Here is a 14,536-nt window from a genome sequence, read left to right as displayed (position 1 = left end):
ATGTAAAGTTGTTCTGTGAGACAGTGTTCTGTCAGAGCCGCGAATGCTTGAGAAAAGAGGGGAGTTTGCTGTTGTAGCTATGTTAGCTACAATAGGCGGCGCTGCAGACCTGCATTCTGCAAAGTGTCTACAGCAAAGACGAGGACCGCAACTAACTCCAAACCTCTGTCAGTCCTGCTGCACAGCAACACCTCAAATGTATCAGGCATATAGGAGAAAAATAACACTTAGAGAGATCGCAGAAATATATGTATATAGAGAGATAGATAGATTGAGTACCTTTCATGCATTTTGGTATCTCATTAGAAAAAAAAAGCATGCCAGGATGACTTTATGATTTTATTTAACATCGTACTCAATCACAGTTTTATTAAGACGCCTCTTGATAAAAAAAAATTAAATAAAATTTTAACTTTTTTTTTTAATATATGAACTTCTTCAAGTACAATGTGCTCATGTGCCTGAAGTCACGTCTCTTTCTATGCAGCACAAAAGGCGTACACTCTTTAGCTTCTGGTTGAGGCTGTCAAAAAAAAGTCTTCATTACTTTGCATCATAATCTGCGGCCAGAAACCAACCTCAATGTAATTAAAGGCCAGTGTGATTAATCTCATATAGTGTGTCACTGCACATAAATTCAATTTTAAAAAATACCGTCTGAATAATAATAATGATGTAAGAATGAGACTAAATTAAAACAACCAGCTCTAATTAATGTTTATCTGAACAGACACATGCACAGCTTTCCCTTCATTTTATCGCATGCCATTTGTTAAGTATAGCTAGATGTTTATTTTTTGCGCTGGATGGGGGGACACCTGGGCTGATCGGTGTTGAAATGGGCATATAAAAGTTTTTAAAAAGGCAGGCAACAATTCCTGTGGTGTTTTTGCAACAGTGTAATAACCGTAATAAGCATACTTGTACAGGTGTTTTAACGCAAGTTACTAAAAAGTAAGAAAAAAAACCAGCTGTCTTAAGAATGCGAATTCTTTCTCTTTATTTTATCTCCTCTTTTTCTATCAAAAACCTTTGTCATTTTTTTTTAAATTGTTATTATTATTCTTACCACAGTGAATTAAACCATTTAATGTTGTGGTTCTTGCATATGCCCTCCATTTCGCAAATGGGATCTATGGTTTCAAAAAGAAGGAGGAAAAAAAATCTTGTAAGCTCCTCAAGTATCCAAAAGCACGTTTTCAAAATCGTGGAACTGTGAGGTGGGGGGGAAACGTTCAGGGTTTCCTCCCGTGCTTCCAAACATGCCTCCAAAAGAAGCTATCAGCCTTGGCTGGATGGTATATGAGAGGTGTCAGAGGAGGCAGGTCGAACTGAGCACGCTCCTCTACTATGGTCTGGAGCCTTAGTTGCTATCCAAACACAAATAAACAGAGGGGAACATTGGAGTTAATGATAGAGGAGGGGGGTGGAGGCGTGTCGGGGGGCGGGCTGAGCGCTCGAGAGTCCTGGAGCTCTAAAAAGTGAAGAACCGCACACTTCCAGCCCCAGCTCCGGACGGGACTCACACGCTGCTGCTGTCTCTCCTCCAAACTTTGCCTCTTTCCACATTTTTTCACAACTTGTCACATCTCTGCAAAAGTCCGAGACATCAGACTTGGCTGCATGGCTACATGAAAGTTTCATGGACTTGGATCTTGGAAAACTTTTAGCGACGCTTTATTGGAGCTCGTCGCCTCTATAGTTACTGTGGATTACTGACATACCGCAGGACCTTTGGCAGCTATTTATTGGGGTAAGATTCTGTTTGGCAGGGTAGGCTTTATGTCTGAGGAAGGAGAACCAAACCAACATGTTAGAAGTTATCTTAAAAAAAGAAAAGGAAAAGTTTAGCGTCTAGGCTTTAAAGCAAAGACTCAAGGACTCTTAGAAAGTGATCAGCTTTTAATGACCAAACATTTCATTAAAAAAAAGTGTTCTAGAGAGGCGTGTTGTTTCGTCATATTACTAACTAACTTGAGGTCACAGTTCACTCACGCTTTGACATTGCTGGCCTCCGACCACGGCGCGCAGCATTACTAAAACAAACAGTGATCTTCGCGTTTGTAAAGAATTGTCACGACTGATAGAAATGTAAAGCCTTCTGCCAAAAAATAAATACATGAAAAGCTTTTAAAAAATGAACCTTACAAGCACGCGAAGAACAAGATCGGACACTTGGCTGCTCCCGAAGTGTAAGCGCAGTCCAAAGGTGAGAACAAGAACAAGCTGAACGAACTCCCTGGGCAAAGAACAGCAAGTGCCTTCGCGGTGTCTCACGCTGCACCTGTGCGAAATTATATTTAACCCCTCAACATCGGTGAGAGGGAAAGCGAGGCAGAAAGAGCTGAAGGCAACGACCTAACTGAAACAAGCGACCAGTAGCTACCCTGACTACCGTGTGCGCAAGACTCAAGTGTGGATAATGGCTTAATCTCCGAGGCAGTTTCAGGACAGGCTGACGTCTGACATATTGTGTTAAAATATGATTTGGCTTGATCTGTCACAAAAGAAAAAGTGTAGATACCTAAATGATGTATTTTACTATCTAAACACAGCTCGCTTTTTTCTCTTTCTTGATCATATCTAAAGGTCAGCACAACTGGCCTATTGCCAGTCCCGCGTTCACCATCTGGAGCCTTGAACTTCTACGGTGGATCTTCTTTTTTCTCTGTGGGAAAACATAACTTGTCATCCCCAAAAACACGGACCCACGCCAATTTTTATACTGTCAGCTCACCTCATTTGTCCTAAACAGCGGAGGGAGCTCGCTTCTGCTTTTGTTTAAGGCAAACATTATTCTTTTGAAATGCAGGTTAAATGCACAGGGGTCATCTGCTGCCATGTCGCCTTGCCTAGGAGAAGAAGAAAAAAACTTCATATAAAAAAATAAATAAATAGATAAATATTACATTAAAGACCTTAAAGGGAAAAAAGTGCCTATAAAATTAACTCTTCCAAAATAAAAATGAAAAGCACATGCATTTCCATCCGAGACAGACAGACAGCGTGTATGTTTTGCTCCTTCAATTAATAACATATTTCATCTCTTCTGTCTAAATTTCAGACTTGTACAAATCCGGGTTGCTTACGTTTGTTTTTTTTTATTGTGAAATACTAACTGCAACTTTAAAACACACACACACACACACCAAGCTGTGCTCTCTAATTACCTCGTGTGAGATTTAGTGCTTCATTCAGAGTGATCTGAAATTGCAATTTGCAGTGTTAATCGATGCCACATGAGTTGTTTTACACCCACTTGATTTAATTATACTTTCGGTGACTGATTTGTTTCCTAAATTTTGATTTGAAGCGCATCTCCGTGTCGGGTAGAGGTGGGGGGGCGACTGTGTTTTTACATTTCCTCAATGGTTTCGCTTATGCAAAACAGAGGTTTAGATATTATAAGCAGGCCGGGACAGACTAATATAGGACAATCCTTCTGCGCATTAACGTGTGCGTTTTATTCATCAGCTTCCTCGCGTTGAACCAGGTGCAAAAAATAAACTAAGCTCATTCATATATGCCTAAATTAGGTTTAAAGGGGAGAGGGGGCGGCTGGGTATATTCACCTTTGCGAAAGGACATATTTATATCAGTTTAATACAATAATGAAAAGTTGCAATTTCAAAAAATAAAATCTTTTTAGCTGAAGTTGTGTATATGCAGACAGGTGGATTTAAGTAGTCTATCATAACCGGTAACTGAGACGTCACATTTTCTCTGTTCCTCTTTCCACACAATAACCAGTCCTTGGGATTAACACACAACACTTATTGTTCGGTGTGTTCTGCATTCTCAGGGTTATCACCGTGTCTTCTGCAGAGGTCTGAGCCGAGATGGGGAGCAAAGCCCTGCACGCTCCGATCCCCCTGCACCCAGCCCTGCAGCTCACAAACTACTCCTTCCTGCAGGCCGTCAACACTTTCCCCGCTGACCAGCTGCAGGGACTGTACGGCCTCAGCGCCGTGCAAACCATGCACATGAACCACTGGACTCTTGGTTACCCACACATGCAGGGGCTGAGGTCGACGATCACGGCAGCCGCCCAGGGTCTGGTCGACCCTCGGATTCCCTTTCCAGCTTTGCCCTTCACAGCCGCGGCGCAGTTATTCCATCCAAAGCAAGCCACCGTCGCGCACGGCGTCCCCTCGCTGCAAAAGGACAGGCCGAGATTTGACTTCGCGAACCTGGCCCTCGCTGCCACGCAGGAGGACCCACCGAAAGCTGCGGACCTGGCAAAGCTGGCATCGGGACTAGGGGGAACCATCTCTGAGCTGAGCAAGCTGTCCCCGGACAGAAAACCCACCAGGGGCAGGCTCCCATCCAAGACTAAAAAGGAATTTATTTGTAAGTTCTGCGGCAGGCATTTTACCAAGTCCTACAACCTCTTAATCCACGAGAGGACCCACACAGATGAGAGGCCCTATACTTGTGACATTTGCCACAAGGCTTTCAGAAGACAAGACCATCTCAGAGACCACAGGTAAAACGGATTTATGGGATATTATGCGCACTGGGTTAGGACGAGGGGGGGTCAGCAATTTCCAGCAGCATTGATGATTTGTGATTTTAAGTCTCAGATATCTCGATTTAAGTTAATAGCCTCTCCAGAACCGTCCATTAAAATTATATTCCTTAATTTGTGCTATAAAATACAAGCAGGCCTGTTCCCTAAAATTTCTCCACGAGGGCGCTAAAGCACTTTTCAGCATTAAGTTGGACATTCATAACTTGCACAGTGGAGATTTTCGGCTCTGTGACTATGGGTTCTGTAACATTTACAAGTAACTCCGTGCATGAGCGGGCATTGATCAAGTGTCATTTCTGTTTTACAGATACATCCACTCCAAGGAAAAACCGTTCAAATGTCAAGAATGTGGGAAGGGATTCTGTCAGTCTCGAACTCTAGCCGTCCATAAAACCTTACACATGCAGGTAAGCTCAAAATCTTAACGCGAGCTTTAACGCGTGATACTCTCTGATCATAATTCACCTGTCTACTGCATGCATGGGGGTGGAAAAAGAAAGCCTCACAAAACCTATCACTAAATTAAAAACAAAAAAATGTGAGTCAGAGATCCACAGAAAAAATACAATTAAAAAAAATGCAAACAAGTAAATTAGAGCTGACACGACAGTGGATTTATCAGATTATTGAAAGACTGAACTGATAGACTTTCTATCTAATTAAAGGCAATAATCCTTTGCTTGCTTTAAATCTAAACAGGAATCTCCACACAAATGCCCCACATGCGGAAGAACCTTTAATCAAAGAAGTAACCTGAAAACTCACCTTCTCACCCATACAGACATCAAGCCCTACAGCTGTGGCCGCTGCGGAAAGGTGTTTCGGCGCAACTGTGACTTGCGACGGCACAGTTTGACGCACAGCCCACATCAGGACTACTAGCCTGGAGAAACAAAAATAACAATGGACAAAACGCAGAAAGACAAATCAGCGACATTTTTCTTTTGGATCAAGGACAATCTCCAAGTGAGGACATGTTTACTTCAGCACGTTTTAGAGTGGGATTTGGTTGCACCTCAAGAGGAACAACAGCGGAGCCAGTGCCATGTCCAACTTTCACACCACCTGTAAATATCAAATGTACATAATGTTGTTGCTCTTGTTGTTGTTCTTGTTGTTGTTGTTGTGTTTTTTAATGTTCTTTTTCTGACCTTGAAATGGTAAAGTTGTCAAAAAACAGTCATAAATTTAAAGTATGTTAAATTGTATTTTAGAAATAAATATTTCCATGATACATTTGGATTTCCCCCGTTTTTATTTCACGTTTTCACTGCCACGAAACAGAGGACACAGTGTTACAGCCCAAAAAGCAATATTTAGATGAAACCTTTTACCATGGTCATCAAGTTAATAGTCTGTATGTTTACAGCCGGCGGGCAGTGAGAGCTTATGTGGCGGACGTGTTGGGCTTTTTAGCAGGGAGTTAGCAGGAAACACCACATGACAGAAAGCCCCGAGGACGTCTTTAGCTCCCGGAAAAGAGCATAACTTCATAAGCACAATCTTGTGTGCCATCGCGGGTGATAATTGATCATAAAGTTTACAATGATTTTTCTTCAAATAAAAGTTATGACCATGTAACGGTCAGTCATTACGCACTGTCTGCCAACCACCTCTCAGTGTCTGTACGTCTCAGAATTATTAGCCTCTATTATTATCTTAGGCTACATGTCCTCTACAGAGGCTGATTAGTATTATATTAGCCGCATTAGCGGCCATATCACATGTCTTTATCTAGATCACCTCTGATATCATAAGTGACCTGCAAAACGGCAGAAGGAGCCATCAGCGCTAAGAAGGCATTTTCACGCAGATGAGCGGAGCCGTGTGTCTGCGTCTGTCCTCAGATGATAGTTCAAAAATGTTTTTAGGAACCTGATGTGTTACTGAGCCATATTCGAAATGTAAAACATCATTACCACTCAGCTGCTGACGTGTAATGGGCCTTACGTGAGTCTCCTAATTTAATTTTTGGGCCCATATGCGCCATAGACTAATTTTATGAATTAAAAAAAATATATACAAAGATTATTTCTCAGGTCCTTATAACAAATAGCCTCAAGCCCAAGCAGAAACGGAGAGCGCTTTGTAAGAACTCATTTACACTGTGGTTTAAATTTTGCGTAGATACACAGAAAAACCCACCAAGATCTGGATTTCATCCAACTAAACTTTGACCGACCACTGATTAACCACCAAGCCTGCTGCCTGTAACCGGACGAGCTCGTTTATAATATATTGGTTTTTTTTGTTTTTTTGTTTGTTTTCTTTATCATTTGGTGAAGTCAAAGCGAGATTCTCTCCTCTGACTCTCTCCTCATCTGTGTCTCTCGGTGTTATCTGGCCTTCAGGCCCTTTGTGTCCCCATTTCAAGAGCCAGCGGTGGCTACTGTCTGCTCGCCTGAAACTTGATTTTCACCTTACGGTGCAATTAATTGCACGAAAAAGTAGCATTTATTTCTAATGGGCTCGAAAATAGGGTCTGGAACAAGTGGTTACAATAACATCAGGAGATTTAAAAGTGCGTTCATTGCTGCTGAAAGGCCATTAACTAAGGCCCGCTTTATTGCGCACTGCGGGCTAGGATTTTCCTAATTATTTTCTAAAAGGAAACGCAACAAAGTGCGACGTCTCCAGCGAGCTCATAAAAAAATTAAAAAACGAAGGGGGAAAGTATTTGAGCTGTTTGACAAGCACATAAAAACATAATTCATTAGTAAAACATAAAAAAATTAAATCTGAAAACTATATAATATGAAAAAAACACAAAAAGGTGATAATAACAATAATAATAATAATGTTTGCCAAAGCATATAGATATATATATGTTTAGAATATATTTATATATTTGTTTGAATTTGTAATAAACGTTTAATAAATAAACGTTTATTAAACAAATTGTAATCCATTTTAATAAACAAGAAAAAAAAAGAAATGAAAAAAGAAACATTTTGACGCCTGGAAAACAGATGTAACATAATGCAGGAGCCGACTAACAACAATAAATGCATAATATCTGTTACAATATGCAGTTTAATTTGAAAGTAATTTCTGACATTTTTGTCCTCCTAAGTGGAAAAATACATTTTTATATGTGCTTGAACAAAGCCGTTTAGCCTTTCTAAGGAAGTATTTATTTAATATTGTTTACGCTTAATCCATGTATTGCTGTAAATATTCAGCAAAAAACACTTTATTTTTAACCCGAAATAAATCTTTTATAGCCTCAACTGAAATGCTGTAGTGGAAACCCACTACTTTAGGCAGTTTACGTGGATCATATCAGGCGTGGAGAATAACAACAGAAGATTCCTAAGACTGCAATTTATCCCTGGCTTTAAAAACTTGCATTGTGGCACAGTGCGTTGGTTTCCTCTGGATTCCAGATTCAACCTGCTGGTCTAAGAAGTTGGATAATTTGATATCAGATATTTTCTGTCTTAATTTAAAGCATCCTGGCCAGAAAGGACTTCAGAATAGTAACATTAACTGTGGGTGACCACTTGACACTGACGAACGTACTCACAGTTGGCAAAGCCTGGCCGGTCACAGGGCGATCGTCATCCGTGACTGACTGATGTGGACTGTATCCTCATGAAGCTTTACAGCAGACAAGAGACTGTCTGGACTACGGGCCACTACAGGCCAAACCTCATATCTGCAGTATTCTGACCCTCTGTGCGGCCTGCGACAGACACTTTTTTAAAAGTTTCATCACGAAAAAAAACAAGACAGATGATGGTCCGATCTCAGAGATAGGTGATTAAATAAATAAATCAAACAAACAAACATGCAAACATATTCAGGAAACCACTGAAGACGTGAAATATACTGACAGCAGGGTGAAGTTGGATTTTTGTTGTGTAAGCTATAAAACTGCTATAATTTGCATTTTTTTCTTGTATGTTATGACTGTTATTCACTGTAGATATGACAAGATTGCCTACTTAACCACTGGAGCAACATAACTCAACATTACGACTAAAGAAATAATAAAAGAAATATTTCAAAGACTGTCAGCGAACTCCTTGGACGCACAAATTAGCAAGATCATTTCTCAGCAAAGGTGTTCAAGTGACAGTGAGATATAGGTTGAGTCTAACCCGTTCTTTTATGCAATTCATACAGTTGTCCGTTGACATTATTAAGTTTCATGTCTGAAAAATAACCAGTGACCCTAAAAAAACTGAGATCCGCGAAAGACAGAAATGGTTTACATTTTAGTATATTTTCGTTGCCCTCAGTATATTCTTCTTCATTTTAAATTCCAGTATGTAAGATATTTGTCATGTCACAGTGTGTCTGCGTTGGTATATTTCACCTAACCTCCAGATATAGGCCATTGTTACTTTGGCAGTTGAGATATATTTAGAGTTGAGATATATGATGAGATGCTTAAAATCCGCAGTTTCCCTGTGTGAAATGCAAACATCATTTTCTTATAGTCTCCACTATTCACTTTCATTGACTTCTGCAATGAACTAGGTCCCAGAAGGTTGAAATGGAAACTCTTATGGACCAAGAACGTAAATTAGAACCTTTTGTTACATTATATAACAAAAAATAAAAATAATAGATAATTATAATCGAGAATACACGTTCACTATGCTGAGCAATTGTCCACTGTGAAGTTCACGCGATCGCTCTTTCGGCAAAGGTGAGCTTCCGCTGCCATAAAAGGGGTAGGGGCGTGCTTAAGCGATGACGATTATTATGTGAAGATATCCCTTCCTTACTTGTTAGAGAGTCCGGATTTGTAGACACTCTTTCGTTTTAATAGGAATAAAGGTATTTGTTATATCAAAACCTGACGACATGGAAACATCCGGAGTTGCTGTAACCGAAGAAGATAATGCATGTTAACTAATCACATCACAAATGAAATTTCTCTTGAGTTACTTATGTTTGTACGCTGTGTATGTAAAGTTACCGTCGAACCTCAAATTTCCCACTGAAATAAACGCAACATCAAGCATACGGAAGCCGCGTTGGTGTTTACTGATGACGTATAGACTCTTGCAGTTCGGCGATATGGCTAACGTTAGATAACGGGATGAATATCTTTTATTAAACGTATAATTAAACAAAAACCAGCAGGATACAAGTGGGAGTCAGGTAAATAGAGTCTTTTCTCTATTTGACTTGTGGCTAGCCAGTTTAGCCAGCTGAAACGAAGTTATAGCGACTTCTTCTAATCACGTAGCCTAGCTTCTTTGCTTCGCTGCTGTTGTGTATCGCTTAAATGACAGGAGGAAAGAGCTAGCCTCCCTGGCTAAGTGCTCCACAGTAAGTTAAATGTATTACTATATGATACGACATAGCGTCGCTGTTGAAGTTATTTTTAGTTACATTGCAATTAATTTGCAAATGGAGTCCATAATTGCTCCTGGGCTTCCCCGTTATGTGGAATGAAGGCACTTTAGCAAGGAAGCTAGACATTCCGGTGAATTTCATTTAAGGTTAAAATACGTAAAAGTAGAAGAGTTGATGTTCATAATTTATGGAAGGGTTAGTTAAATTTTCGTTGGTTAGAAGTCAGCGTAATTAGAACTGTCTTTACATCTAACTAAGTGTATTAACCAAAACCTGTATAGCCTTTCTATAAATTACGCACAGTTAGATTAGTTATTGGATGCAAATATGTTTGTTTTTTTTATGTCATTAGGAGTGCCAGTTAATTCTGTCTTGGTGCCTAAAACGACATCAGTTTGTTGAACTGTAACAAAAAACAGCTTGAGGTGTGTGTGAAACGGCCAGTACTTCCACAGTTTGCAAGTTGGATAAGAGGTTATAATGTTGTGTTTTGACCTGTCATAAAAAGAAATGTTCAAGCGTAGCCAATATCTTAAATTATGGCTTTATACATATATTAAAATATGATATTATTTTATATATATATATATATATATATATATATATATATATATATTTATGACATATTCCACTTAGCTAACATGCACACTACTTCTGCTTTAGAAATGACAGTTATTAATTAGAGCTGTGCTTTTAGGCTATGACATCAAAATAACACTCTTAAGAAATCCATATTCTTTGTAATTAGTTTAGAATGAGCACCATTAGTTTAGTGACCGAGATATATAATGGCAAAAGGATGTTAACACAGTCAAATGATATTACCATGTTTTTTTTGTTTTTTTTGTTTTGTTCATTGTGTACACAGAACAAGGACAAGATGTTGGAGTCTTATGTCACACCGCTCCTGATGAGCTATGTAAACAAGTACATCAAGAATCTGAAGCCATCTGACCTGCAGCTCTCTCTGTGGGGTGGTGATGTGGTGCTGAGCAAGCTGGACTTGAAGTTGGATGTACTGGAGCAGGTACTAAAAGTTAAATCTAGCTTTTGCTTTTGCCTTTCTTTATAAAACTGACGTGAGGTTAAAATGATGGGTATATTTAAGTCAGAGGTTTAAAATATAAATGCCCACTTCCTACATATGTATTCAGAATGTATTTTTGTATTTGACTTACTGTAAACAAATTGTAGAGTTTCGTTTATAAACCTTGGTTATGCAGGCACATACACCCTACAAAAAAAGTTGCCATATTATGTCTGCAGCTATTCTCCATTGTATTGCCTTGACTAGAGTAAAAGAAAACACTACAGTGCTGTTTAGCCAGGCACTAACAGCATCTTCTTGCTGTCATTTCAGAAGAATTTTACCAGATTTACTTTGATATTTTGCTCTACAGTGTTATTTTGACAGTGTTCTCTTTTACTCATGTCATGTCTGGATTAGATCAATCTGCCACCAGTTAAAAGGATTTTCTTTTCTTTTGAGTGGGTTCTGACTGCTGCTGAAGAGCAGACCAAAACACTGCGTAACCCAAAGAGATTGTGATGAAAGTTCTTATTGGAAGCAGCTTCAAGCTATCCGACAGTGGGAATTGTGTTAGGATTGAGATTTGTCTGTAATGCTATGTCAAAACTTTGGAAATTGTCCTACCTTTGCATTTATTTTATTCCATTTCATTTGGACAGTACCTCATCTCAAATGTGCAATCTGAGATCATCTTAATATAATATTTGGTGAAACATTGTGGGTGTTATTGAGCAGACATACTGTAAATCCATGACAGCTTTTCCTCAGAAAAATGTTTGGCTATTAATTTTTTGGCTCAGACTTGCACAGAAAGCATGTGAAGCCTGTGTGTAGGCAGTCTGGTTTCATGGGACTCATTCTCACACAGAGTAGTTCAAGATGCAGAACAGTGATTCGCCTGCCTCTGAGAATATCTGACTTATATTGTTAGAAGCGTGACTAGTATGTAATCTGTAGCTATTGTTTTTACTATCTACTCGTCTTCAAATAATAGCTTCAAAGTGCTGTTTGGAAAATGGATCGATGAGGATTCAAAATGTTCTCGAAGCCTCTAGGTCATATTGGCACCTTTATCCATATTATTCTAGTGTTATTTATTTATAGCTGGCTGTTGTTTTTTTCTTTCTTTCTTATAACTCCCTTTATATCCACAGGAGTTGAAACTGCCTTTTACATTCATGAGTGGTCATATCCATGAGCTACGTATCCATGTACCTTGGACCAAGCTGGGCTCAGAGCCTGTAGTTATCACCATCAACACCATGGAGTGCATCCTGAAGCTAAGGGATGGCGCCCAGGTTAGTTTTTTTCTTTCCATTTTCTTTTTTTGGTATGAGAAAGATGTTATTCTTGATTCTATACACAGCCAAAACAGGGCTAGCCAGATCTTCCTGTTATTTATGTGAGAGTCCTCCTCATGCCAAAGTTAAGCTTTCCCATTCCCTTTCTCCATGTGTTTCCAAGAAATTTCGTAATGGCCTTTGTTTAAAAACATGCTGACATTTTTAGTGCAGCAGGCTTTACTCTGTCGTACAATTAAAGCCATCTTCTTTAATTCTGACTTTGTGTAAAATCGAATGTTAATTTGACACAGCTAAGCAGGAGTTGCGTTTTTCCTTTTCTTACTCATGTTTATTTACTCTAATGAAAAATGCATTGGAAAAAAAAAAGCAAACCAAGAAACCAGAAGCAAACAAACTGATGCCTCACTGATGCAAAATATGTTTGCTATTCAAAACAATGATGTAAAATGCTTTTGGGGAATAAATTGGCAACAATCCCTTTACTGTGTTGCCAGTTTGGGAGTGGTAACATTGTGTGCCATTGCATTATAAACCAAGAAAATGATGAAATAATCCATGAATTTGGAGAAATAACCCACTGTTTGGTCGTGCACTGCATTGCTTGAGATTGTTAGGAAACAGCTTATTCATAGCAGGACAACTCAGCATATTCCTTTATTGGAGGTACGATAAGTATTGCTGGGTCTCAATCTCAAGTATGTGCAACCAGACTAAGCAGCCAGATCTTAATTTTGTTCACTGGTTAAATAAAGTAGAGGTGAGCTGGATTGCTGCTGGATTGTTAGCATCTTTGTGGAAACACATAAACATGTAACACAAAAGTGATTTAGTCATCACTGTTTATATTGCTTCATAAAGGGAGTCAATAAGTAATGTAAGTTTTTTTTTTGTACGTCAATAAATTTTTATACATATATAAAACTTTTATTGGTTTTAGTTGAAACAACACATTTCACAATCGTGGGACCGCAGGTGTATTTTCATCAACTACCACAATTAGGGATGCACCGATGTGTGAGGCATTGGGATAGTCGATGCCAGGAAAGCAAAGAAGTTATCGTTTTAAATAAGCGAATACAATTCTGCTGTTTATCACACTATTACACATTCAGTCATACAATTTAATGAAGTTTTGATGGGATACGACAAATAGGAATCAGTAACTGCCATTGCTGAATATCAACTTATCTGCTGGTATTTAAATGGCAGTAAGCAAGGCAAATATTGGCCAGTACAATCCAGATCAGTGTATCCCTAATTCCATCATAAAGCATCTATTAGTAGTTGCTTTGGGATTTTTCTTTCATGAGTTTTTCCTGACACAAGTACAGCTATCTCAGTCAGTATGATTTTTCTTAAAAAAGAGAGAGATGGTTCATTGACCACTGACCTGAAGTATTCAAGGAACTCAAAATTAAGAGGCAACTTTCTTTAACTTGACCAGTGCTATTTACTACTTGGCTGCCTCCATTTTTAGCATGTCCCTTTTTTTGTTGTCAAACAGTGAAGACTATTTCTCGTGACATTTAGAAGACTTGGAATCACATTCAGAAAAAGCTGATCTCTGTCAGATTGAATTGCACAATAATAGCCTTTGTAACTGCTTGGTTTTGTCCTTGTAGTCAATATAATATTAAATCTGTAAGAAAGTAAGTATCGGTAAGAAATGTGACTTGAAGCTTTGTCCTACATCATCGCGGATATAAATCTAAGGAGAATTGTCTTAAGGGGAATATTTTTCTATTGCTTTGTTTGATTTAGTTACAAATATTTTCATTTTTTAAAGAATGTTTTATGAGAGGCATTTTGGAAATTTATTTTTACAGCAAAGTTTGGCTCTAAATTTGCCACCCATGCAGCCTTAAAAATTGAAAGTGTAGCTCAGTGCAGCCCTTTATGGGAAGGTTGAAGTTTCAAGGCCAGATGTCCCAGAAGAAACACATTTCAAGGGAAGTCAATTACAGCTAATTATATAGACTGCGGCAAAAAGATTTGTAACACATGAGCTTGAGCTGCCTAGAACTAATGGTAAATATCATAGTATGCAGGTGGCTACTGCTCATGCGATCAGGTTTCTAGTTCAGTGGAAATTTAAACTTTGTCTTTATGCTTTGTACACAGCTTAAGGTCATGTACCAGTACTGGTACTGGTGCAATGCTTATAGTCTCAAAACAAGTATTTGTTACAGATGTTTTCTAAAAGCTTCCAGTGAAGAAAAGATTTTTGGGGAATTGCAAATGACATTTGGACAAATTATTCAGTGGTATGTACACCCAAGAGACATAATTTGGAGTAAAGCCAGACTTACAGCAGAAATCCTTCTAGTATGTGGAATTTAAATGAGCCACTGCAGTTTT

General features: G+C 38.8%; 2 protein-coding genes across 5 annotated transcripts in view; both read left to right on the top strand.

Annotated features, from left to right (window-relative positions):
- The first annotated feature begins 1,490 nt into the window (after positions 1–1,490).
- On the top strand, positions 1,491–5,765 carry osr2 (odd-skipped related transciption factor 2). Of its 2 annotated transcripts, none has more exons than XM_031733512.2 (4): positions 1,491–1,753; positions 3,803–4,486; positions 4,839–4,938; positions 5,231–5,765. In XM_031733512.2, the coding sequence occupies exons 2-4, from the start codon at positions 3,840–3,842 to the stop codon at positions 5,411–5,413; spliced, it is 930 nt and encodes a 309-aa protein (XP_031589372.1). In that variant the 5' UTR covers positions 1,491–1,753; positions 3,803–3,839; the 3' UTR covers positions 5,414–5,765. The 2 variants fall into 2 exon arrangements, with proteins under 2 accessions (XP_031589372.1, XP_031589373.1); XM_031733513.2 differs by having other exon boundaries at positions 1,493–1,753; positions 5,313–5,765.
- A 3,753-nt stretch (positions 5,766–9,518) lies between these two features.
- The window catches only part of LOC116315277 (vacuolar protein sorting-associated protein 13B), a 298,439-nt gene continuing 293,421 nt past the window's right edge, over positions 9,519–14,536 (top strand). For 2 of the 3 annotated variants that reach the window (XR_005614739.1, XM_039619055.1), the window contains exons 1-3: positions 9,519–9,646; positions 10,713–10,871; positions 12,029–12,172. Coding sequence is in view for 1 of the 3 variants with exons in the window: in XM_039619055.1 (XP_039474989.1) it covers positions 10,725–10,871; positions 12,029–12,172 (291 nt within the window). In the remaining 2 variants the exon portion in view is untranslated. The other variant, XR_005614740.1, reaches the window with a different exon arrangement.

The sequence above is a fragment of the Oreochromis aureus genome, linkage group 11, assembly GCF_013358895.1.
Source record: "Oreochromis aureus strain Israel breed Guangdong linkage group 11, ZZ_aureus, whole genome shotgun sequence".
NCBI lineage: Eukaryota > Metazoa > Chordata > Actinopteri > Cichliformes > Cichlidae > Oreochromis > Oreochromis aureus.
This window is presented reverse-complemented; position numbering and strand designations above follow the sequence as displayed.

Excerpts from the sequence above, each read along its gene's own strand:
- osr2 (XM_031733512.2), top strand. The coding sequence starts at position 3,840 with ATGGGGAGCAAAGCCCTGCACGCTCCGATCCCCCTGCACCCAGCCCTG. Across the intron at positions 4,487-4,838 it reads GACCATCTCAGAGACCACAG|ATACATCCACTCCAAGGAAA; the intron begins GTAAAACGGATT and ends TCTGTTTTACAG. Across the intron at positions 4,939-5,230 it reads ATAAAACCTTACACATGCAG|GAATCTCCACACAAATGCCC; the intron begins GTAAGCTCAAAA and ends AAATCTAAACAG.